At 41.2% G+C, this 26,706-nt stretch overlaps 2 protein-coding genes across 8 annotated transcripts in view; one reads left to right on the forward strand and one right to left on the reverse strand.

The window, feature by feature from the left end:
* Positions 1-15,198, forward strand: part of Unc5c (unc-5 netrin receptor C) — a 372,474-nt gene extending 357,276 nt beyond the window's left edge. For both annotated transcript variants that reach the window (NM_001415084.1, NM_199407.2), the window contains 2 exon segments: positions 7,697-7,875; positions 8,632-15,198. In NM_001415084.1, coding sequence (NP_001402013.1) covers positions 7,697-7,875; positions 8,632-8,797 — 345 coding nt within the window. In that variant the 3' untranslated portion in view covers positions 8,798-15,198.
* A 3,045-nt stretch (positions 15,199-18,243) lies between these two features.
* Positions 18,244-26,706, reverse strand: part of Bmpr1b (bone morphogenetic protein receptor type 1B) — a 332,846-nt gene continuing 324,383 nt past the window's right edge. For 5 of the 6 annotated variants that reach the window (XM_087625066.1, XM_087625064.1, XM_087625067.1 and 2 more), the window contains 2 exons: positions 23,927-24,057; positions 18,244-21,965 (listed from right to left, as the gene is read on the reverse strand). In XM_087625066.1, coding sequence (XP_087481192.1) covers positions 21,840-21,965; positions 23,927-24,057 — 257 coding nt within the window. In that variant the 3' untranslated portion in view covers positions 18,244-21,839. 6 annotated transcript variants of the gene reach the window in all.

A 26,706-nucleotide genomic window follows, 5' to 3' on the forward strand; every position in this document is an offset into this window, starting at 1 on the left:
ACTTTCCTGGCCCAGCAGGTCTGCAAAGTTCAATAACCACCCAGCTCCTGGGACAACAAAGGCTGTGGAATTTTGGAGGGGGGCAAGGAGTCTGGCCCTTTGATGCATGCTTTCTGTTCAGCATGAACATTTGCTGCTCCCTGAAAAGGTGGATCAGATGCAGCCACAAAGAAAGGAGAGCCGAGCCGGCTCTGAGCTCTCCCCCACCAGGGAGGGCTGCTAGCTCCTCACACAGAAAGGGCAGTTTTGCAAAGTGTGATCACAACTTAAGGACTCCTTTCTGGTGCCAACACAGAAAAAAGATTATTGCTTTTGCAACTTGGCAGTCAGCTCAGAGGCCAACCCTGTAGTCACGCAGCAGGCATTTGCCCGCGTGTGACAGACGAGCGCATGAAACTCGGAATGGAAGAAGTGACCAGACTGGGAAAAAAACGTTGGGGATTCAGGAACATGCTATCGCTTGTACTTCTGTGTCCCTGCATTCCATTACTGTGGTTATCATTTGAATGCAGGTTGGGTTTGGGAACAGGGAGGAAGGTTTCTAGCACTGATGGTGGTGCTGGAGCAGTATGAGGCTCTCGGCAGAAGAGCAATGGGCTCTGAGGAGTCCAGTGACCCAAGTCTTCATCAAACACTGAGAAGTAGCGCGGTATGATTCAGAAGTTGGTATAAATAGAGAAAAGGCTTCATTTGTGGTAACTTTCTTCTGAGCCCTGCTCTTTTGATCACAAGGCAAGATGACAGCATCTAAGGGGGTCTAATTCCAATATCCTATCCCCAGAGAATTATGTCTTATTTAGAATACGTTGTCTTTTCCTTTTCCCACTAGTGACCTACTAATGAAGGCCACTCACCAGAGGTCATTAATAAAATCATACAACTCAGGGCCTCTAGAGCCCAGGGTGGAAACTTTACCCACCACAGGGACCAGTCTGGACAGGACATGCATACAGCATGGCTTTCTCAAGAGTCATCACCTGTTCTTCTATATCCCCTTTCCCAGATGTCTTAAAAAAGCCTCTCACTGAAGAGAACATGTTTCAGAAGGAAAATACCTTGAAGACTAAAATCTTGGTGTCGAGATGAAAATGATGAAGGATATTACATTTTTTGTTTCTTTAGACAGGGGCCAGGTAAAACAGTTGTCCAAAGTGAAAATATGGTACAGAGAAGGAAGGAAAACTTGAAGTGTTTTAGGCTTTGGTGTCGTCTTAGCAGTCGACAAAGACCAATCATAATAAATCCTCTCACTATTAGGTAGGGCTACTGAGAATATTCAGGGCCTGAACGTTTAGGAAGTGTCATAAGCGGAACTCGCCCCCTGGCATGTGATCACATCCACTATTCTTCACTGGAATAACTGGCTTCAGCAAGCTTCTGCCTCTCTGATCAGGGAATCCATTGCCAGCTTAAGCATCAGGTGTCCTGTTCTCAAAACACCAGATAAAGCTCAGACTGTATAGATGGCTTGGAGCCCTTGCTGCTCTTGCACAAGACCTGGGTATAGCTCCAGTGCCCAAATTGCAGATCACAACTATCTGACTTCAAGGTCAGTCTGGTCTAGACACTGAGTTCTTGGATAGCCAAGGCTACACAGGCTACCTGTCTCAATAATCCAGAAATTAAAAGAGAGAGAGGGGGGAGGGAGAAGAAGAAGAAGAAGGAGGAGGAGGAGGATGAAGAGGAGGAGGAGGAGGAGGAGGGATGGAGGGAGGGAGGAAGGGAGGGAGGGAGGAAGGGAAGGAAGGAAGGAAGGAAAGAAGGAAAGAAGGAAGGAAGAATCAATCTTAAGATGTAAAGGAGGATTTATGGCTTCTATAAACTATATAAAGAAAACTACCACTCAACTAAAGTTGTGGGTTGATCACCCAGAACAGATGTTTGGTTAATGCTGAAAAATCATATGGTTAACTAAGAAAATTATAACATCAAAAGCAGATGGTTCCGCTATCATAAAAGATTATTGTAATAAACACTCTGTGAGACTAATCTCTACTTTTACCTGGAAGTAAAAGAAAAGCCAATAGCAAATGAAAATTACTACATGAAATTTAAACATAAATGTACATGTGAATTTCCTCTGATTACTTGCAATGTATTGTATTATAGAGTATGCTATCAGCCATCCAGTAAGTGTAGTACAAAGCTTGTTTCATAGACACAGGCAGAGTAAACAAGTTAGGAGTTAGGGCAATGCCCACATAAAATGGTGCTGGCTCCCTGCTGAACAAGAAGGAGATGAGCTGACTATGTGAGGCTTTCCTGAGATCCATATCTATTTTAAACTAGCCCTTCTTTACCCTAGGGGTTTACCAATGAGAAGAATCAAGACCTCATTTGCAATTAGTTAGAAGGAAACAGAACACTCAACTCTGCAGGTGGAATTTAGCAGGAATGGGTTTCACTGTCTTCCTACCATAGCAAAACATACCTGTTCCCATTTAGGCAAACAGTAATTGAGTAACTTCAGTGTATAGGGTACCATGTGAGTAAGTAGTACAGGGGAATCTGTTGATAAAAACAACAAATAAAATTCTCTGACAAGAAATGAAGAAGGTAAAGGAATTTGCAGTTCATCCAGTATGCATAGGGCTGAACCTGAGGAATACGGGAAGAGTTATGGCCATGTCCTGGCTGGCCTCCAGGTAGGGTGTCTTGGTATATATGAAGAAGGGTGTTGTAGCACAAGTTCTTTTTGTCAAATTTTAAGGCATGTGTGTAACATGTTAAAGGAAAGGCCTGTCAAAGGGATGCTTCTAGTAGTGGTAGTAGGAATAAGAAGCAGGAGAACGAACGTCCCAGCACTCAATCAGGGCAAGTAACACCAAGATGGTGACCTGAGAAGGGTTGGGGCCAGACTGAGAAGTGAGGGAAGCAGAATTGTAGGGGTTCCCTACTCTAAGTCAGAACTGGAGCTCAGTTTCCACCATGGCCTATAGAGACCCACATAGCCGTAGGTGGGGGCTATGCATATCCTTCACTGATTAATCAAAAGTAGGGGCTAAACTTTTAAAGAAGAACTACGTCCAATTCTTTTCACACTATTCCACAGTTTTCATGAGAGGGCAGTTTTGAAGCTATGATACCAACATTGCCTTTTAAGAAAATTAGACATGCGACAGCTAAAGACCAATACCTATGACAAAATAAACACAAAATTCTGATGAAGAGGCTTCATCCCAGAGATGAAAGGATGGTTTAATTATTTAATGCATGCAAACCAAACATCATGTATCATATGTACAGAATGAAAGATTTAAAAAATATGAGCATCCCGGATATAGGAAAGCCATAACACAATTCAACAACTCTAGATGTTAAAAGCTTCAAACAGATTGTATGTTGAAGAAGCATACATGAACATAAAATATAATATATGGTAAGCCCACAACTTTATCATACTGAGTAGGGGAAAGGTGAAGGCTTTTTCTTTTAAGTCAGGGACACATATGTAAGTATCCGCTTTCATATCTCTTACTAAGAATAATACAAATAAACAGAGCAATCTAACAAGAGAAATAAAGAGAAGACTAACAAATTGGAAAGGAAAAATTAAAGTCTCTCTTTATGCTCATGGTATGTTTCTATCCACAGAAAAATAGACTCCAAAGAGTATAATTGATAATTCAGTCAGATACAAAATCAACTCATAGAATTCACTAGTTTATTTACACATCAAAGATGAATTGTGGAGAGAAATCATGACTACAATGCTGTTTATAGTAGGCAGAGAAAAAAATATACCTTTGGATAAACTTAATGGAAGGAGAAAAAATTTGCAGTGAAAAAGCACAAACCACTCATGAAAAATATTGGATAGTACACACACACATACAAGATGGAAAAAACTCCCATGTCCGTGAATTATAAAAATCAATGCCTTAAAATTTCTATATTACTCAGAGTCAACTTTGGGTTCAAGACAAACCTAAAATGCATAAGGCTTAAAGTATATTTCTTAAAAAAAATAAATACCTAAAGCAATCCTGGGTGAAATCAGCAAAGTAGGGGTCATCACAATACCTGATCCTAGCACTTACTGTGGAGCCATGGATGTCAGTCATGCAGCATCCCAGGAGTAAGTGTATGCACGTACATCTAGATGTTTTCAATGGAGTTACCAATGCTGCACACTGGACTGAGAATGGTCCCTAAACAAGTGATGTTGGGGAAAATCAACACATGTAGAAGACTGAGACATAATCCTCCTCACCCTACACACAAAGCCTAACCTGAAACTTGGAAACTACTGGGGGAAAAAAAACACAATGGAAACAACTCAAAACCTTGTTAAAGGTGATGATTTTTCTGGATTGGAAAACCAAACCTCGGGAAATAGAGGAAACACTTGAAAGCTAGGATCACTCAAATTACAAAGATTTTGTACAGCAAAGGAAATGATCCGCACACGGACAGAGAGCTACAGGATGGGAGAAAACACATGCCAGTTTCAAGGGTGACTGGTTCTTAGCCAGAAAATAGAAAGAACTAAAAAAATTAACTTTTAAAATGAACAAATTATGACAAAGGCCCTTCTCAAAAGAACACGGATGGCCAACATACATGGGGAAAAGTGCTCAGTTAGCCATCGGGGAATACAAATTAAAGCCACTCTGTGATGTCATTTACCCCAGTTAGTAGGGCTATGATCAAAGTGACAAACAATAAAGGCTAATGAGCATGTGGCCAAAAGGGACTCATATTGTTGATGGGAATATAATTAGTACAGTCATTTTAAAGGTGCCAGAAAATACTAAAAATAGTTCCCTGTATGATCCAGCTATCCCACTTCTAAGTATATAACCAGAGGAAATTGAACTAGCTAATCAAACAGGCCTACGTACTCTTGTTTATTGCAGCAAAACTCTCAATGGTTAAGTCATAGATTCAGCCTAGCCACCCTCAACAAAATAAACATGCTGTGTATAACAGTGGAGCATTACTCAGCCATAAAGAATAATGGAATCCTGTAATTTGCCATAGCATAGCACATAGCTAGAACTGGATGGAGGCTATTACATTAGGTAAAATAAGCCAAACTGCACAATCAATCAATCAATCTCTCTCTCTCTCTCTCTCTCTCTCTCTCTCTCTCTCTCTCTCTCTCTCTCTCTCTCTCTCTAAGACAAAGAACAACAATAAGACACTGACCTGGAAGTGAAATACTAAGAACTGGAGATTGAAAAAGATGGGGGTTATAGAAAAGAGCAACGAGATTCAGTCACTTGACCCTTTTTGCTTCCATGAAGTCAGAACATTAACCACATACAGTTAAATACCTGAGACATGGTGCAACATGCATTAATATTTCCAGCTCTGAGGAAAGGAGGAGACAGCCTAGCCTTCTAGATGAGATGTAGACTCAAAAACGAAAGAGCTACAGTACCTCAGGAATGATACTCACAGTTGTCCCATGGCTTCTAAGCAATAGCACAGATACACACACTCACACACACACACACACACACACACACACACACACACGTACAAAATTTTAAGGTTGAAATGTCATGGAGAAAAGACATTAAACACTTTCTTGAGTGAATGAATGAACGAATGAATGAATGATGGATGGTTGGATGAATGAATGAATGAATGAATGATTGATTGATTAGGAAAAAAGGTCAGGGAAACATGGTGCACATGGTGAACCACGTGGGAAGACAGGCTTGCAGGAGTGCAGGGCAGAGGACAGGCAAGCAGCAGGAAGATACCATGGCCAACCATGATAGAACTCTTTGGGGAGAAGAATCCATGCTTCACAAGCCATCATGTGCAGACTTTAACCTCCACTCCCATCCAAGGACAATCAAGGTGGAGGATGTACTTAAGGGGATGGTAGGTTTTCCTTCTGGGCCTAAGGAGTAGTCACAATTGTCATTTCCCGTAAAGGAGTATGAGGACTTGAACCAGGGCAAAGTCACTAAACTATAGAGATAGCGTGAACTTCTCTGCTTCCCCACAACAGTGCAGTCATGTGCCCAACAGAATCATTGCACCTCTTGAGTCCTAACATTTCCAACATGAATCCACCAATCAGCATTGATATGTGCCCCTCAATGACTCTGCTTGCCTTTTTGAAGCCCTGTGACCCTGGAGGTTATAAACTCATGCTTTTGGGCAGAGCTCTGTGCCTGAGGGGAAAGAGCTGCAGGTTTTCGGTCTCATCAGAGCTCTCTAATCCTGCGGATGCTTGCAAGCTGCCAGCCCACAGTCTAGCCATGGAGCCAGAGCTAATATACAGGAGCCAGCACCGTCTCTTTGCCAAGCTATGGGTTCTGTGCCCTGATACTTTGCTCAAAGCCAGGACTATTGTCTATATTCTATAATTTAAAAACAACAAACAAAAACAGAAAAACAATTTTCTCTAGCATGTCCTCCAATTCTTCCAATGAGTCTTATCCAGAATGATGATAGAAGTTGAAAATCAGCATTGGCCAACTGCTCCCCAAAAAGCAGACCACCCTGTGTGTCACACTTGGGTGTCAGCCAGCTGAGAGACTCCACCTGCTCCTCAAAGCTGCAGAGGCCTCAGATTCAGGGCAGGACATGAGGGCCCTAACAGTATTGGCACTGACCACTCCTCCACCCCCAAAGCTGAGAGCTTAGAAGAATATCAGACTTCAGGATGACCCCTGTCTGTGGCTAGTTTCTCCTCCAGCAACTACTTGTGCACACCAAGGAGTTACCTGCCTTACAAAGGAGGTGACATTGAAAGCAGATCAAGAAGATTTCTTCTTATTGCTTTAATGGTTCCCAAGCAACATTTCCTCTTGCTTTCAGACCAGCAGAAGTGATCAGAAAGTGATTAGAGTTTCTCTTGCAGATGAAATTTAGATTTTGCATTTGTGCTGCTTTATGAGCTGAAACTATTTTAAGAGCCAATTTATAGTTTTCTCTACTAAAATTGGATTTAAAAAAAATAAGCAAGGAGGTTCAGCAATTAGAGGATACCGTTAGTGGCTTGCCCTAAGGCAATATTCTGTGTTTACTATTTTCTTTTTTTTTTTTTTAAGAATTTGTCTTAATTTGATATCTCTTAGCCTAGTCCCATTTTATGAAGCAAGAGAGGAAGGGAGCCACCTTCACAGGGCTAGATGGAGTTTCCTGTGCGTTCACAGAGGGGAGGCCTTTAGGGTTAGTGGCTTCTAGAAGAACTTATTTATCTCAGATCTACTTATTCCTTCAGAAAGAACTTCCTTTTGAGCATTTCCAACATCTAAACCGTCATCGGAAAACACGTTTCTGATGGTCTTCGGAATTCCCAATCATAAATTTATTTATGTTGCCACTTCATATCTGTAATTTTGATACTGAGAAGTATCTCAGTCCCTAAGGCCACTAGAAGTATATGTGTTCTGGTGATCATGACCCACAGGTTGAGAACTGCCGTCTTGGAGTGTCTCATTAGGGAAGCCATTGTGGAATTTCACCAGAGCTTTCTGCCCTGCCCAGTCCTGACCTATGACCCCTGAACACAGGGCTATACAAAACTACCTCCCAATGTCCTGCTTATACTAACCTACTACTTCCAGGCCAGGAAGAAACTGTCCTTCCTAAAGAGAACAGAACTTACTCTCTGTATCCATCTCAAGTTGGATACAGAGAATATCCAACTGAGAGCAAAGCATTATACTGATTGGGTCAACAGGGATTACATTTGTCTTCTACAAATAAAGTGATGTCCCTCCTACAGGAACCTACTGGTATCGATTTGCCTCTCCTGGACCCTGCTAGCACCATTACCACTGTCACTGGACCAAGTGCTTTCAGCATCCCTCTTCCTATCCGGCAGAAGCTATGTAGCAGCCTGGATGCCCCCCAAACAAGAGGCCATGACTGGAGGATGCTGGCCCACAAACTTAACCTGGACAGGTGAGTGTGCCCAGGCTTCTGGACCTACGGCTTTCCTTTGGCAGAGGTCCCCAGGACTGAAAGTAGTTAGATAGAAAGTAATAGTTTTTTTCTTCCCACTACATATCTGTTTACATTTTCATTCTGAAAGTATGCATTAAGCTCTTGTACTAGGAGCTTCCAAACAGTTCCAAGAGAAGTCCTGGGTTATATGACATTTATCAGTGTCAAGATTTGTGATCTACTTGGTCTAGCTCATGTGCTAAAAGCTCCTGAATATGATGTCTATTCACTAAAGTAATTATTGCTCATCCATCACCAGTTGAACAAGACGTAATGTGTGATGAATAATTTACATGCTCACACAGGCACTTGTATTAAGTTATAAAGAGACCCCGAGAGCCTCTGCCTTGTAGAATGTATCTGTCACCTCCAAAGAAGAGATGTGGCGTGACCTGTCAAAGATCATCAGAGTCTGGGCTGGACAGAAAACATACACGCCTCTTGATTTCCTGTTTAGGACAAAACCCACAGACACATTGTCTCTTAAATTATCCTATTCAGAGTTGAGGTTAACAAAGTTAAACAGCACATGTCCTGTCTGGGGCTGATCTAATTAGGAATAGAGCAATCGTTAAATGGGTTTCACTGGAGTCCACTGTAGGACTAATGTCCTTCAAGACAGTCAGGTTGAGCACAGACTTAGAGGAGAAGATAATACTGTAACTAGACCTGTAAATCCCACCTTTCAGCCACGTTTCCCATTCCCAATTGCAGGTACTTGAATTACTTTGCCACCAAATCGAGCCCGACTGGCGTAATCCTGGATCTCTGGGAAGCACAGAACTTCCCCGATGGAAACCTGAGCATGCTGGCAGCCGTCCTGGAAGAAATGGGAAGACACGAAACCGTAGTGTCCTTGGCAGCAGAAGGTCAGTATTGACCACACCGGAACCGACACTGAAGGACAAAATTACACAGGGAGTCTGTGTTCAGGGGAACCACATCTGAGGAGGAAATCCAGATAGGACCAAGGCGCTTTACAGGCAAGATGGCAACAGGAAACGTGGGGGACAGATACAACCACCAAGGTACACGCCCACTTCATTCGGACAGTACCACCACGGGAGCTAAGGAAAACAATGTGTAAATTTGTACCTTGAATTTAACAATCAATCTAATTTTCTCTTCATTGGGCTGTATGCTGTATGGTACAGGATCTTACAGTTTCCTAGGAAACGCTTTATATTGCTATCCAGATGTATGGATAAACTTTCTTAACAAACCCAGTTTCTACAAATGTTGTTTACATCAAATTGGACAGGGATGCAGACGCTGTCCATGGCTCGTTCTATTTTTGTTCAGATCATTTGAAGTTGAAGCTGTGGACGGTTGATTGTGTCTATTTCAGATTAGTAATTTACAGAGAAATCACAGACTTTTTGCTACAAATTGTGTACATCGAGTGTCTCAGATAATCTTCCCATCAGTGTTCTGTTTCTGAAACTTGTTGGACCAGTATTGCCATTGGTATCAGGGAAGTGGAGAATCTCAATGTAAAGGAGAAATTGCTAAAATTCCTTACGTGATGGGGGGGCCCGGTCGGTGTCCTTTGGGAACAACCTTTGCTGTGGTATTACAGGGAAGGTAGCGACTCAGGTCCCTCCACACAAACATTTCTGTGTCACGTGTGTGTTTGTAATAAGCAATTTCAAGTGTTTTTTGAAAAAGTATTATCATTATTACTGATGATTATCACAACTATTCTAGTGAAAAGATTTTTCTTTTGTTTTAGTTAGCAATACTGTTAGTGTTTGGTGTTGACTGGGCCTGCCTCCCTTTCTTGCCTAAAGAGGTGGGATATGGTCACCAGTTTAGTTCAATAGCTTTTGCTTCCTTGACCTTTGACCTACTATTCTGTGGTGGAAAAGACAAAAATGCTCAGTGGCTATGTCTGCTCTTTCAGCTTGCTTGGTCAGAGCCTTTCTCCTCTTGCTCTTATCATGAGGAGAGTTCTCTATGTAAAGTTCATTTACTTTTGTGGCTGTCTTTCTGGGAGGCAGTGGGACTGTGGGTAACAGTGAACTAGGAATCAGGAAAAGTTATCCTTGTGAAGTTGGTCACTGTCTGGCTGTGTGACTTTGGGGAGAACCCTGAGAGTCACTGGAGCTCATTGTCCTTCTATGTAAACAATGGAGACCAGATCATCTCAAGGTTCCAGCATGCTGATATCCCATTGGGATATCATCAGCCTTTTACATCTTGCAGGCAGGATTGACTTGAAAGGGGGATGACTTCAACATGCATTTATTTGTTTGCCTTTGTCTTTGTATCATCGTTGCATGATGTTCACCGAGAGAGGGCATCCTTTTCTTATTGTCTTGACCTCTAGTGGGGCCCTACCCTCCAGCCGACCAACTAATTGTAAATTCTACTTTACCCATTTATTGATCTCTAGATCTCAAGACCATTTCTACTAAAAGCCCATGCAGCTGAAGGACTTGGTACCATTTTTCTTCCTTTATTAATCTTTGCTTTAATAATATGCAGTTGTATTTACAGGCTTTTATTATCCCTTTAACCCTATAAAATGTTGTACATACCACAAGTTCTCCTTGGGACCATCTTGGTTTTGGTTTGTTTGTTTCTTTGGGGCTTTTTGTTGTTGTTGTTTTGTTTTGTTTTGTTTTTGATATAGGAACTCCATTCAGCAGATGGTGAATGAAAACTTAGCAACCCCATAGTTACAGTTGCAGTTAAATAGGAAGCACCCGTGTCCTTAAGTCAGAGACTTCAAAATGTGGCTGTGGTATACTTTGGGGCTGGAAGTATCCAGGTTGCTGAGTGGATTCCAGTTGGGAATCGTTTTGCCTAATGCTCCCTCCAATTCTTTTACTTCCTGATACTCTCCATTCCTTCCACTGTAGTCATTAAGGAACCATGGAAACAGTTGTGGAGACTTCCTTCACGGTATTTTTCTTCTCTTTCAGAGATGTATCCTCCAATCTCTCTAACCTCATTCATATGTAAGACTCCTGGTTCCACTGGTGGTGGGAGGCGAATTCTATACTCCTAAGAAAGCCCAGTGGCTGATGTCTAGAACTATGAGTTTCTTTGAATTTTTAAGAGTTTGATAGATATTCTTAAAAAGCAAGAGGAAGAAAGACAGTCATTGCTGCCTCTTGAAACAAAGGTGTGGATGTTCCTCTTCGCTACTTGGATTTTGGAACCATCCAAGTAATCCAAACTGAGAGATCTTGACTGGATATTCTGTGTAACTTCAATGCTTTGTGCTAAGTCAAGAGGGACAAACATGTTGCTGTTCTGGATAATTTATCCTAAAAACCCGTTAAGTAACCATCATAGACATACTGAATATAACCAAAGCAACATTATTGAGTCTTTTCAGAGTCCTCATGTTCAAGCATCTAGAGATAGTGGCTTTTCTATTCAGACTCTCACAACAGGAAAAGGAAACATTACTGATATCTTATGAAGGAATCATTTGTCATAAAACTACTTTTCTGTCATGCGAATGACAGTTTCCAAACTAGAACATACCAAACATCAAATAATTTCCTCTTAAGCAGTCTGCTCTTTCTCCTTAGGAAGAAAATAATAGTTGTTAGATTGCTGCTTTCCAACACACCAGGTTCACCTGGCATAGTTCATTTTAGAGGGAGCTTCATCATCACCTCTGTGGCATGTCTGACTTCTACAGAGCTTCTGAGGAAAGCCTTGCTTGCTCTGGGTGGGTTAAAAAAAACTAATTATTTGTGCATGGTGCCATCTAGTGGCCTGCCACATAGTTACTCAATTTTACATACAGCTTACAAAAAGTTGACAGTTAAGTACCTGTGGAGTTTGACATAACATTTGTGACAGACGTGGGGGAATTTACCCACGTGCGTAACTCTCTTATTCTCATATTCTTCAGTTAAATCATCTATTCCACAATTTTCTGGGTATATTACCTCATCAAATTACTCATTCACACCTTAAGTTATTTTCTAGTAATAGACATATATGGAATCTATATTAAAAAGTCTCTGAAAGTTGTCATTCTTTATTTATGAATGCCATTGGGTTTTGCATATTTGAAATCTTTTAATTCCAAAACATTAACTTTTAGAAGCATAAGCTCTAGTCACAAAGAAGCCCCCCTGTCCACCATCTCCACATACATATACAAACGCATGGCATCCCCTTTGGGGTTTTGTTATTTGATTTACTATTTTGATATATATTCTTACTAGGTATTCCAGAACACCCTCAAATCCATCACCCTGTTGCCCCTGCCTCTCTCATGTGGTGGGAGTTTAAGTATGTACCATAGACCTGCTTCAACCTGCTCTGCATCTGGAAATGAGAGTCCTGTGTCTATGGATGTGGGAGTTGTGGCTGTTAATCAAGGTGATACTCTTTCAATGAAGTAGACTTTCTGAGATCAGGAATCTAACACTCCATGACCTCATCTTATTGTTATGACATTAATTCAAATGGGCTTGAGTACATGAGTAGAAGGGTGTGTCAAGAAAGTCACAGCCCAAACATCTTCAAAGCACTCACATTGTCTCTGCTACACAAGAACTTCATCCTGACCTGAGCAAATTAATCTCTTCGGGGAAAGAATAATTTGGGAGATGAGAAGTCCAAGATCAAAGTATAGCATTAGCTATTTTCACATATGCTATGAGTCTATAGATTTTAATTATTCCACTATCAAAGAGTAGAGACATTCTTGAGGGAAAAGTTGCCATAGCTATATTTAGGATCCTCTAGGAAACAGGTATTAAAGACATTTCTTCTAAAAGTGTTTGAAAAGGAAACCTTCAGAGGGTGGGATTTAGACAGTTCATATCTGGAGCAGGGTAGATGGTTGCTACATCTCTGTGTGTCTCCGATGAGGACTTGGCAGCTGTGATCCTGCGTCATTCACACCTCCATAGCCACAGGACAAAGGAGAGCTTATAAGGTTGATGTCCTGCCCCAGAATCCATACATATGCCTACAGTCTGTGCTCTGGAGCCAATCAGTGTAGAAGGATGTTGAACAATATGAGAGAACAAGTAGAAAAGATTGACTTGTTGCGAGTCTCCAAGATGAACATGAATTTGAGCTGAGTAATTGCTCCAGAAAAGAGATCCATTCAGAGATAGATACTAATGCAAGTCCAAGGCCAGGGTGGCAAAGGAGGGACTACAGAAACACAGTGGGGGGTGGAATTAGGCTTGAGATGCCTTTTCTGAGAAGCTTTGTAAATCAGAACATCATTGTTCAAATCAGTCATTTGTAAAGATGATAATGGCCAATGAGCATCTTATTTTATAGATCCAAAAGAAAAATATTTTTATTATTATTCTCAAGATAATAAAACTGGTTTTGCCTTCTGAGTGCCTCGTGGGACCAACTATCTTATTCCTTTAGTTTTGTATTGTTTTTGTATTTTTAAAGCATACTGAGCTGACATTGACTTATAACTCTTACAACTCTCTGTACAACAGAGTACTGTTTCTCTGCCCCAAGAGATCCGATTGTACCACCTCTGCTTACACTGACCACTTTAACAGTTACCTGAGAATTTCCTGATGTAATTGGGACTATGAGGAATACATTTATTATGTTCATATGGGCTAAGTAAGCCATATGAAGTTATGTTTCCCAAAATCTGACACTTATGTAAGCTTTGTTAAATGAGTAGAGATGGCCTGCATGTACCTGGGTGGAGTATCTCGTCAAACTAACAGTGTGGTTGTGAATCCTTTAGTCCTTTTGAACAAATGGTTGCCCTTTTTTCCTGAAAACCTATTGCAATGGTCTTCAGAAAGTCCAGTGGGCTTGGCTGCTTCCTTTATTGATCTGTGGTGGGATATTAACGGGCTTATTCAACCAAAGGTATTTTCAGAGGCCTATTTCAGTATGGCTGGGGTATCCTCAGGACAAATAAGACATACTCCATAAACATGCTAGCAGGTAAAGCCAATGAAATGTAAGAGGTGACCTGCAAGTCTTCAGTATACACAACTATGAATGAATCTATCCCAAGAATTACCAGAATCCTAAATTGGAAGCTCCTGCCATATATCAGGACCGTCATGGCCAACCCCACTAGTTGTTAAGCAGAAAACCAGGGACTGTCCTGAGATACAATCAGCTGTCCACCAGCCATGTTATTTACTACGGTACACCAGCTTTTTATATATCATTTGGGAACCTGTGCTAGAGCAGAATTATAAATTGCAGGCTATCATACTGTATGACCCATTTTAAATAAGCCTAAACTCCATGTCATCCTTACATGCCAAAGGCCTAATGCCATGGAGCCCGATGACACCCAGCCATGGTGACTGAACTGTGGGCTGGTTGTCCTGATGGGCAGCCTAAGGGACGAGCTCTCTGCCTTTGATCTTCACTCAGCATGAAGATGTGGCAACATCAAAGCATCATGATGAGCCCTGTGCTATGTTAAAGCAATTTTAAGATGGCGTACGAAACAAATTCACAGCTAGTAGAACATACCTTTGCCCTTTCTGTGTTCCTAAAGTCATCAATGGCACCCATAACTGCACATATATGGATTCAGACATTTTTTTCTCCAGATTATTGGAAAGAAAGAAGAGCCAGTTAAACACATGACTTGCGTTCTTTCTTTCACTTGTTCCTAGTCCTACTATGGGTATTGATGCCCTTACCTTTCAGACAATGTATTTAGCCAAGTTGCAGGGAATATCATTACTCTGTGTGTGTGTGTGTGTGTGTGTGTGTGTGTGTGTGTGTGTGTGTGTTAGATGTCACAGTGTTGTGTGTATTAAGCTTAATGTTGAGCTGTAAGGAACCAGTCATCTTCCTCCTTGTTCTAAAGAAGAAAACCCATATTCATCAGAGAACAATCCCCAGCTTGCTGCTAAAAAGAGGCTGGGTCACCCTCCTGCTGTCTTCTTTGGACCAGGTCAACTTCAGAAGTATCAGGTTGAAATTTTAAGCTCTGTCAGTTTTTTTTTTTCCCTTCTTTTAGCAAAACAACATGACCTTGGCTTCCCAGATATGGAACCCTTCCTTCCTTTGTTACAGAATTCTGTCTTGCTGTATCTTCTATGCAATTCCTTTTCTAATGACCCCTAGTGGCTGAGGAGTGCTCTGCAGCACTCCGCTTGTCGCCTTGCTGTGCGGTGGAGGTGAGGGATACCAGCTTTGGGTGTGCCTCTTTTCTCTCCCTGGTTGCCTCTCACCCAATTTTCCTGCAGTCCCCTTGGTTTGTAAATTGCCTGCATTTACTCTGTCAGCCAACGTGTACAAATGTAAGAAAGAATTTTTAAACAGGTAATAAATTATATTTATAAGCAATAGAGGCTCTGTTTCTTTACAGCACAGAGATGCTTTGTGTCCAGAAGTTATTGGGGATTTTTTTCAGTAAGACAAACAAACAAAAACAAACAAATAAAAAAACAAAAATAAAACAAAAAACCTTTGTGTCTTGTGTGAATGGTAATCATAACCTTCCTCCATGGTAGGGTAAAGTTCTAGAAGGCTGATTCTCTGGCAACATTACACATTGCAATCTCTGGAACAATACCTTGACCCACCTCTAGAGGCGCTGGTTCCTTTTTCTGGATGTAGCTGGTTCGTGTAGAAAGGCTTACGGGGGATACCAGTGAGCAGTTAATACAGCAACACATTCTGGCCCCCTGTATCAACATTTTCTGGAGCCTATCATAAAACATGGCCATGTGCTACACTCAAAGATCTGATCTCAAGTGGAGTTTGTAAATAATTACAATAATAGAAAACAAAAGAAGCCCCATGAGGCATCCCAGAGCTATCATGAGTCCCAGAAGATATGTCGCCCTTAGTGCAGACCTCAGTTACTCGGGTGAGCAAACAGAAAGTTTCCAGGTTTGACGTGGAAAGCAGCTGTGCCTCTGGGGAGGAAGAGCAGAGTCAGCTCAATGATGCACTGACTTGGAGAAATCCTGTAAATTGACTGCCATCTACCCTGACCTTTGTGCTTCTTGACTAACTAACAAAGGCCACTTTGACAGTGAACAGAACTTTACCCTCCAGTGCCTACAGGGTGAAGACAAACTCAAGTATTTATTCAAGAGATGAAGAAGTAGTAAAAATATGTAAAGGGACCTTGCATGCATAGACTCCATCGGTTGTCTGTGGATAAAAGAATGAACATTTGATTAAGAAGCAAATAAAGCCAGTTAATCACAAAGCAAATATAACCCATGTCCCACAATGCAGTGGGGCCTGAGACTCTTCCCTCATTGAGATTCGGTAGCTGTAAGTTTCACTGATCTTGTCACCCACGCTTTGGACAATGTACAAATATTTTTCAAGCTCAAATCAGTGAGCTCTCACCTCCAAAAGCATGTCTATGAGATCAGCAGACTTTGGGGATTGACCTTGTCCTGAATCTATTTCTCACTGTCAATTCACGGTACCAGGTAAAGAATCCTCAGTCCCAGAGAACTTTCAACTTCATAAAAATTAGAAGCTTGAGTAGGAATTACAGAGCCTAGATCGTCCCCTGAATTAGGAGACTTCCTTGCACTTGGTACTTTGCTGCTTTTTCCACTGAGAAAACTAACCTGTCACATATAAAGTGACCCACGGCAAGGCGTAAAGCCGTTTAGTTCGGGGGGATTTTGATACTTACCTTTGAGTCCTGTGTAAAGCGTGGTTTAAGCCACAACACGCAAACGTTGGAGAACAGGAACTGTAGGTTCCAAAAGGAAGACTCCTCCGGCTTGAACTGCTGTTAGCTGCACACCCAGAAAAACTGTTAGAAAAGAAAATCTGGACTGATGATCAACTGTAGTTCTCCTATCACGAGCAGCTCCAGGCTCATACATGCATCCTACTTTTTCAGAGCCTGGGGGCAGGACAGAAGAACATTTTATGTCAAGGTACAGTTGAAAATATTGGGGGCACACAGATTATATATTTCTAAAGAATCTTAACAGTAAAAATGAGTGAACAGAGTTAAGCTCATCTGAACTCCAAATATTGAGGTGTACTTTCTTGGCACAAGTGTAAGAGACTACAATGCCAAATGCCATGCCTTTCAATTACTGGTTATGATGATACAAACCTTTCTTGCTGCCCAACGTAGTCTCGGGCCTCCTCTCTCTTTCCAATCTCAAATAGAATCCCTCAGACACAGGCTTCCCAAGCTGTTCTCCAGAACCACACACAATGAAAGAATAACCTTGCCCCCACCCCATTTCCTCTTTCTAGAGGGCTTTCAGGTTCCATCAAGGCTGCTTCCGAGGCAAGAGTAAGAGTCTCATTCCCACACTCTAAAGAGTCAGCACCCTTGCTGTCATCCTTATTTCTTGCCCTTCACCTCATTAAGTCCTTCAAGGCCATCTCTAAATCTAATCCTTACTCCCCTGACTTCCTACTCATCCTCCCATGGTCCATGGAGAACTTGTCCCTGCAGTCTTCTTGAAGCTGTCGTCATACTGAGGAATCCAAAATACAGACGAACAAATCCCAAAACCTTGCCTCTGGGTTTTTCTCACCAACAATCGTGTCCACAAATCCAAGCCTACTACCTCAGATGACACCCTCTACCTCTCCACGCTCTTGCCCCACCAAATGTGGATTTCAGTCACACCCCTCTCAGTGACCACTAGCACAATACTCCAGCACTGTCACTGTCTGGAGTCTGTCCTATGACCTAGTTTCTCTGTTTATTAAGTGTGTCTTCTGCTGTACTCTGGAGGCTTATGATACATAGCACAAAGATAATAATTCTTCCCTTGCACACAGACTCCCATGACTGATTAAACCCTAAGATGTAGATGATGTGAGATTAAAAGAAAAATAAAACAACACAAACAAGGGGCAGCAAGGGCTTGTTTAAGGGCTGATGGAATAGCTGGTGCTATTCAGGTTGACTGGGTACCGACGTCACTTCACTCTCGGAAACACCCATTGCTCTTGGTGTTACTGTTGGCCTAATCTTCATGGGGAAGAAAACAGGCGTAAAAAAAGTTCAGACTGTGTCACATCACTGACATAGGAGTGACCCTTGGTCCTCAAGCAGCTCCGAGATCCAGTGCCCCACATTTAATATCATCACCCTCTACCGGTCCTGAGCATTGCCTCCAGTCAGCAGGCTGTACCTCCAAGTAGACTGTTCTTTTCCACAGTCAAACTTGATACTCTCTTCATTTCCCTCAAACCACCAACTACTCACCCCAGGGAGAGGACTGTGTTTCCTAAACAGAGAAAGTGGAAGACACCAGTTCACTCTCACCTCAGGATGCCAGTGCACAGCCTTACCTGCTCTGCTTCCTCCAGTGGCTGCCCTTCCCACCCTCTATCATGAGGTCATTTCAAAGAAAAAGAAAAGGCCCAACTCTGAGACACCAGTCATAGTTTTCATATGGGGAGAATGACACTGTTTTATTGATGGAAATAAGAAAACAAAATCATACACAATTTTTAACAAATAACAACTGTTTGTTCCCTAACCGTGAATAATTACAGTATATACAAATTCCCTAAGGCACTGGTTCCCCAAAAGTACACAAACGAGTCTTGTTTTGAAACAGACAGAAAAGAACGCCCTCCCCCCACCCCACCCCGCCACCCAATATTACCAATTTTTCTGTTAATATGTTTCTATGGCATTAGTTTCTATAACAATTAGTTCTAACTGTTCAATTGTATCACTTTTGATGCAGCCCCCTTCTTTGTGTTCTTTATGAGACTGGGGTTTTCTTAGATGGAAAACATGTTCAAGCTTAAAAAAAAAATGTATTCTCACTACCTTTCAACCCACAAACCAAGAAGAGTGACAACAGACAGAAAACAGAAAGCCCCTGATGAATGAGGGTGGCCCGAGGAGGAACAAGAAACCTGGTCATTACTAAGTACCAATGGAAGTAAAACCCGGCATGTCCCCCCAAGAAGCTTCCCACTGGGGGAATATAAAGAACGGGCAGTAGTGACGTCACGGTGCTCTGTCTGAGTCAGACATATTGTTTACTGCTCTTCATCTGTGAGTTAACAATGTTCATGCTTCCATAAATAAATATTAGGTTTCATCTAGGACTTTATCATCCATAATATTTTACTTTCTAATCCACATACTAGGGTTGTGCCAGACTCCAGAATGAACATATTTATTTACATATACATCTCTATATTTATATAATATATACACACACGCACATCAACCATAAACTTGGATACGCAAAGTTCATCTAACAATTAATAATTTAGGATTCCTTTGGGGGAGAGGAGTTAGAAGGAAATCTTGCTCTTTGAAAGAGTCCTGAGGGTCAGCAGCAGTCAGTTATATTATTAACTTGCAGGAAGTTGAAGCAAAGGATAAAATAAATGCATATTTTCTGAGATGCTAGAAGTTTAAATGTTATCATGGATTACCGCGAAGATAACAGGTAGTCCTTAACAACAACTTAGTTGTCTCAATTAGGCTCTACTAAGACAGAAATTATATTCATAAATAAATTATAAATTCTTACTGAAAATTCATAATAACTGAGTGGATCTTTTAAAGGATCTCCATAATTTCAAGATTTTCATACTGAATAAATAAGGTTGATAGTTAGCAAATAAACGGCTGATTTTTTTCCCCCAAAGCAGTAAAACGAAACATATAGATGGAATTTGGACACTTAAATCCCCCCCGTTCTTCACAGGAACCCTGGAAATCTAGAACACTTTACATCATCAACAGCCTCATCCAAAACATTCTGATTTAAAGTTGCCCACATTTTAAAAAAAAAAAAAATCTACCAATAGGAAAACACAGTCTGAGCTAAGAGGTTCCCCACAACCTCACTCAAACCTAAGATAACGAAAACCAAAGCGTACCCACTTAACTGGCAAAATGCTTACATAGGTGTCGGTAGACGGATCTGTCTAGAGGCGGTAATGTTTTCCTCCCAGGCTCAGATGACTGGCACGTGTTAGGTAGAAATATATGGAAAATCTGTCTGTGGCAAATATAATTTAACAGAGAAAAGGCTCTCCCGTGGCTTAGCTTGCCCTGGACTCAGTAAGACCAAAATGTGATGACTGTTAAATTAACAACCAGTTGTTTTTATCTTTTCAAATTCAAGAACTGAGAAAACCTTTCTTAGTGGCCCTGCAGCACCGCACAGTGAATTACAACACAGAGGAGCACTTCTCTTTACACTTCTCCTAAACTCCAGGTACAGCTCAAAAATATTGAGCTCAGGATTTTTTTTTCCAGATGAACAGCCCACCGGCTGAACATCTACTCGAGAAAAAGAGTCAAACATTTGCTCATTTCTCCTGCAGCTGTCAATTTTTCCTAAGGTCTCCATGCTTTCAAGCACCCAGCGGTGAGATGCATAGGACAACAGTGACCCCTGGAGGATTCTGGAAGGAATTGCCGTTCTCTAAGGCACAGCAAGTTCTTCCACTTTCTTAACAACCAGTAGGCAGTTTCTAATCATTATGGAAGAAACACAGTAAGGGACTACATGAATAAAGTTGAGAGGAGGGCCGTGTGTCATTACACTTTGTTGCAGTTCTGTTTCTATGGAATAATGGTCGTATCAGTGATTTTGCACAGAGAGTCAAGGGTTAAGACCTCACAGGACCGAATCACAAGATGTTTTGTACAGAAACAGAGTAAGTTAGTAGTGAAATGCATACAAGAGTAAATGAGTCCTACCTAAGGTGTGAAATGCCAGGTAAGAGGTCCATACTGGACTCATATCTGTTCTGGTAGAAATCACAACAGCCATGATGTTGGATGTCCCCCATTCATTTTCCTCTGCTTATTTTTAAAGTAAAGGCTAGTGACGTTAACCCAACAGAAACTTCCTCTCTGTCTCTGAAGTCAGAGACTTAGAAAACACAGCAACATGAAACTATACATATGTACACAAGCTGTGGCATCCATACTTCTCTCCTGGGGTGCTGTGATGGGTTTAGGCACAGGGAGGAAACAAGCCATCTACATCTGCTGCACCTTCAGCCTCGGCTCTGCCTCACTGGTATGTCTTTCTTATGACACAAGCTCCAATCACTTCCATTTAAGAGTCCCTTGTCTGTCTGTCTGTCTGTCTCTCTCTGTCTCTGTCTCTGTCTCTGTCTCTCTCTCTCTCTCTCTCTGTCTCCCTCCCTCCCTCCCTCTTTCTACCACACTCGCGACAGTTTTATTTAATATTGATCTTCTGATTTACAAGAACAAAAGCATGCCCGTGTCGATTGATTCTCTGCTCATGAGAAGGCTTTGCTGGTGTTTAATGAAAGCAGGGGTTGGGGGGGGGGGCTGGAATTGCCTAAAAGAGCTGCCTAACACACCCAGAAGCAGGAGCGGTTCTGAAGAAGCCACCCACACATAATCCTATCAGTGACATAAACCCTTCATTTGTTCCACTCTGGCTGAAGCTGCAAGAGGATTTCAAACTGTGGTCCCAGGCATGTGGGACTTGTATGCATGTGCATTCACACTGCACTGGCAGCTCATAGCAGGGCTGGCCCAAACAGTCTTAGGTGCCTGGAGCAGGGAAGCAGGTAAGTTGAATTCTAATTTATGTTCACAGTCTGCTCTGTTTTCTAGAGTGCAAGAGTAATTTGCCAATGGAAAAAACATTTTGACTTCCAGGAACGTTTCTAGGAAGAACTTTTGTTATTATTTAAACTATGACTGTATAAACCTCAAAACATCTATAATATTTGTTTTATTTTGGTAAAAATTAAAGTATCTTTCTTCTTTAAAAAAAATGGTAATCCCAAAATACAGGGCTTTCTTAGAAAGCAACATGCATCATATCTTGAACAAGTTACCCAAATGGTTTCCCCTCCTCAGAAAGCCATGGTGAAGCCGTGTTTCTGGGTTCCTCTGTGTCTGTCCAGCTTGCTCTCTTAGAGGAAAGTCTGAACTCACTGGGCAGTAGATCAACGTTCAAGGCTTGGGCTAAGGATGCTTCTGTGTAATTCCTTGCTCTGTCCACAAGTACCTGACGTCAGAGTTTAATGTCCTGGGACTCTGACATTTTGGCAAGTGTTTTCTTAACTCTCAGGGCCGTCAGCCTGGAGGCAGGATTATGCGCCCAGCACTCTGTCATAAGCTTCCCCATTTGCCTGAGGCACTGAAAGAGAAAGGGACGTTGGAGAGAAGTCAGAGAAATGTGCTCTTTATACAGAACTCAGAATTTGGCTTTCAGTTGGTGTTCATGAGGTCTGAAGCTATTTTTAAGGCACCAGTAAAGTATGAACACCAAATTTCACTCAAACTTTTTCATGTGAACTGTTTATGACTCACCCAGACTCTCATATTTCCCTCGTGACAAGAGAAAACACGAGGCCTTGAGGAGAGAGAAGGATGACTTTAAAGACAGGATCAAGCAAACGGGATGCTCAGAGAGTCTGAATTCTACTCCCTAGATTGTTTACAATACATAATGTATTTCAACATTTTAACTAATTCTGCACTGCTCAAAGAAACACTGGTAACTCTAAATCACACAAGTCTGCTCTAACAGTAGCACGATGCTACACCACTTAACAAGATTAATGACCTGTGGATAGGTTTGCTAAAACTTTCTCCTGGATTTGCCTGTGGTCTATCAATCGTTCTTGCTGCAAGGCACGATTTCCCTTCATTAAAAATCATCATTGAAGAGCTTTCAAGTGATACCAATACCCACTGTCTACCCCCAGAAGAATAGAACTCCAGAGCTTCTTGAAAAGCACATACTAAACAGATTGGACAATACTCCAGGCCAATGAGCCAGTTAATTGAATTTCCATGGGCTTCTTACTTTATGAACAGCGTTCTATGCACCTGACTTTGGTGGGCCCAGAATGTGCTCCAAACTCTTCTTGAACTTCCCAACATGCCAGAGGCTCAGTTGTGGGCAAGTGAATGCAGGAAGGTGGATGGAGAGACACTGGAGCAGAAAACAAGTCTAAAGTCCAGGTCTGTCCCATTCACTTTATCCAGCCTGGCATCAGCCTTTCCCACTTGCTTGGGGTTCACATTTAAATTCTTACAATAAATAGATTTGCAGTTTGAGCAAATATACATTCAGTACATAAGACATGCTTATATTATATTTATATTCATGTATGTACATACATACTTACACAATTATATATACGTAATGTATTATATATATATAATATATAATTTGATAACCAATTGAGAAAGACTATTTCCAACTCTCATCATGGACACACCTAAAATCATAAATGTACAAGTAACTCTATTCAGCCTTAGCAGGTTTTGTGTGTGTGTCTCTGTGTGTGTGTGTGTGTGTGTGTGTGTGTGTGTGTGTGTGTGTGTGTGTGTTTGTAAAACAATACTTTGAAAAATGGAGGTTATGGATTTGAGAAAGAGCACATTGTTCACGAAAATGGTTTGGGAAAAAAGAAAAAAAGAAAATAATTATATTTAAATTTCAAACCTTAAAAATGTTTTTATTTGAATCGTGCACTTTGTGTGTGCATGTGTGCCTGCACATATCTATGAGCTCAGGTACCCAGAGATGCCAGAAGAGGGCATGAGATTGCCTGCAGCTACAGTTACAGGCAATTGTGAGCTGGAAACCAAAGTCAGGTCCACTCCAAACAATCCACTTAACCAGTGAGCCTTCTCCCTCATTCCGAGGCCAGCACCCTGAGGTCAGTAGAGAGCATCTGCATCATGTCGCTGTATAGAAACTCTAGTCTTCTGTTGTTTACCAAATTCCAGAAAGAATTTTGGACTTGTCATGGAGGAAAAAAAAATCACAGAGCTTTAAAAGACACATGGAGAAAGAAACAATAGTCTCTATGCAAATGTCAAAGCTGATATATGAATAATGTACTCAAGTGATGGTGAGGTAGGGATGGCAATCAGGTCCACTTCAAATGTTATGAAGGCTCAACTGTGTCCATTAATGAAGTAAAATCAGAGGAAAGGAGACTAGATTTGATGCACTACGGAGAGTTCTACACAAAGACTGCAATGAGACAGCACTGCTGTCACCAGCAGAATAAATTTCAGCGATGCATATTACAATTTCTAACAAAACAGAAGTCAGCCATACCTCCCCAAGCCTAGCCTTACCTCGTCACTGCTCCATCGATTGGGGAATGAAGGCCGTAACTTCTTCATACACACAATTTCTCTCATGTCCTCATAAGAAGGGTCACTGGGCACCAGGTCGTGATATGGAAGCTGGTATTCTTCCACTATACCTGAAGAGGTATTTATGAATAATATTATTTTCTACGAACTGGTAAAAATATGCCTAACATACAAATTTACTCAATTAAAAAATAATACATTGCTATTAAACATGGATTCTATTTAACGACAAAGTTAAGTCTTGAAAAGCATTTACCCAAATGAAAATTTAATTTACAGAAAACTAATAGGGAGCCCAGTGCCTCACAGTGTCATAGGTCCTCAAGTATCCCCTTCATTCCCTGGTAACTTCTAAACGCTGGTTTAAAAAAAAAGCATCTCCAATTTGCATGATCTAGTTATATTTTTAAAGTCCATATTAAGTCTCAATGTAAAATTAGAAGGCACGTCTTGAATCAACACTGAATCGCATGTAACTGCTTCTACTGCTGGCATGTGAGCCTGAGAACAGCGTACTTTTGGAAGAGGACCCCACTTAAACAAATGTCACATTCATTTATTTGTGTTTCACTAGGAGAAGTTTTGAACATTCAATATTGAAAAGTTGTATATCTAAAAATACTAGCCATGATTCATCTTGGGTTCGAATATTGTCCGATTTTCATTTTCTTCTTTACATTTTTAAAATATCTCATCCAGTCTAATAACTAATTTTACTATTTTTTTTGCCCCATCCTTTAAGAAGTTAGGCTATTTTTAGTATGTTTTTTCAACATTATCTGATGATAGTAATTCTAAGTAACCCCTGTAACTCAAGTGATGGAGAGGGTTCCTGAAGAAACTCCCAGACTACTCCGCACCACCTTTTGTAGGAATGCTGTCACTTGTATCAGAACAGGATGAAATCATTAAGTTATAAGATCTCCTGCCATGGATTAATACAGTAAAAATGGCCATTTTACCAAAAGCGATCTACAGATTCAATGCAACCCCTATCAAAATTCCAACCCAATTCTTCATAGAGTTAGACAGAACAATTTGCAAATTCATCTGGAATAACAAAAAACGCAGGATAGATAAAACTATCCTCAACAATAAAAGGACTTCTGGGGGAATCACTATCCCTGAACTCAAGCAATATTACAGAAGAACAGTGATAATAACTGCATGGTATTGGTACAGAGACAGACAGATAGACCAGTGGAATAGAATTGAAGACCCAGAAATGAACCCACACACCTATGGTCACTTGATTTTTGACAAAAGAGCCAAAACCATCCAATGGAAAAAAGATAGCATTTTCAGCAAATGGTGCTGGTTCAACTCGAGGTCATCATGTAGAAGAATACAGATCGATCCATTCTTATCACCCTGTACAAAGCTTAAGCCCAAGTGGATCAAGGACCTCCACATCAAACCAGATACACTCAAACTAATAGAAGAAAAAGTGGGGAAGAATCTCGAACATATGGGCACTGGAGAAAATTTCCTGAACAAAACACCAATGGCTTATGCTCTAAGATCAAGAATCGACAAATGGGATCTCATAAAACTGCAAAGCTTCTGTAAGGCAAAGGACACTGTTATTAGGACAAAACGGCAACCAACAGATTGGGAAAAGATCTTTACCAACCCTACACTGACAGAGGACTTATATCCAAAATATACAAAGAACTCAAGAAGTTAGACTGCAGGGAGACAAATAACCCTATTAAAAAATGGGGTTCAGAGCTAAACTAAGAATTCACAGCTGAGGAATGCCGAATGGCTGAGAAACACCTAAAGAAATGTTCAACATCTTTCGTCATAAGGGAAATGCAAATCAAAACAATCCTGAAATTCTACCTCACACCAGTGAGAATGGCTAAGATCAAAAACTCAGGTGACAGCAGATGCTGGCGAGGATGTGGAGAAAGAGGAATACTCCTCCATTGTTGGTGGGATTGAAGACTGGCACAACCATTCTGGAAATCAGTCTAGAGGTTCCTCAGAAAATCGGACATTGAACTGCCTGAGGATCCAGCTATACCTCTCTTGGGCATATACCCAAAAGATGCCCCAACATATAACAAAGATACATGCTCCACTATGTTCATAACAGCCTTATATATAATAGCCAGAAGCTGGAAAGAACCCAGATCCCTTTCGACAGTGGAATGGATATAGAAAATGTGGTACGTCTATACAATGGAATATTACTCAGCTATCAAAAACAATGACTTTATGAAATTTATAGGCAAATGGATGGAACTGGAAAATATCAACCTGAATGAGACAACCCAATCATAGAAAAACACACATGGTATGCACTCATTGATAAGTGGCTATTAGCCCAAATGCTCAAATTACCCTACATACACAGAACACATGAAACTCAAGAAGGATGACTAAAATGTGAATGCTTCACTCCTTTAAAATGGGAACAAGAATACCCTTGGCAGGGAATAGGGAGGCAAAATTTAGAATAGAGGCTGAAGGAACACTCATTCAGAGCCTCTCCCACATGTGGCCCATACATATACAGCCACCCAATTAGACAAGATGGATGAAGCAAAAAAGTGCAGGCTGACAGGAACTGGATGTAGATCTCTCCTGAGAGACACAGCCAGAATACAGCAAATACATAGGCGAATGCCAGCAGCAAACCACTGAACTGAGAATGGAACCTCCCTTGAAGGAATCAGAGAAAGGACTGAAAGAGCTTGAAGGGGCTTGAGACCCCATATGAACAACAATGCCAACCAACCAGAGTTTCCAGG

Source organism: Rattus norvegicus, chromosome 2 (genome assembly GCF_021556685.1).
Source record: "Rattus norvegicus strain SHRSP/BbbUtx chromosome 2, alternate assembly SHRSP_T2T, whole genome shotgun sequence".
In the NCBI taxonomy this organism is placed as follows: Eukaryota; Metazoa; Chordata; class Mammalia; order Rodentia; family Muridae; genus Rattus; species Rattus norvegicus.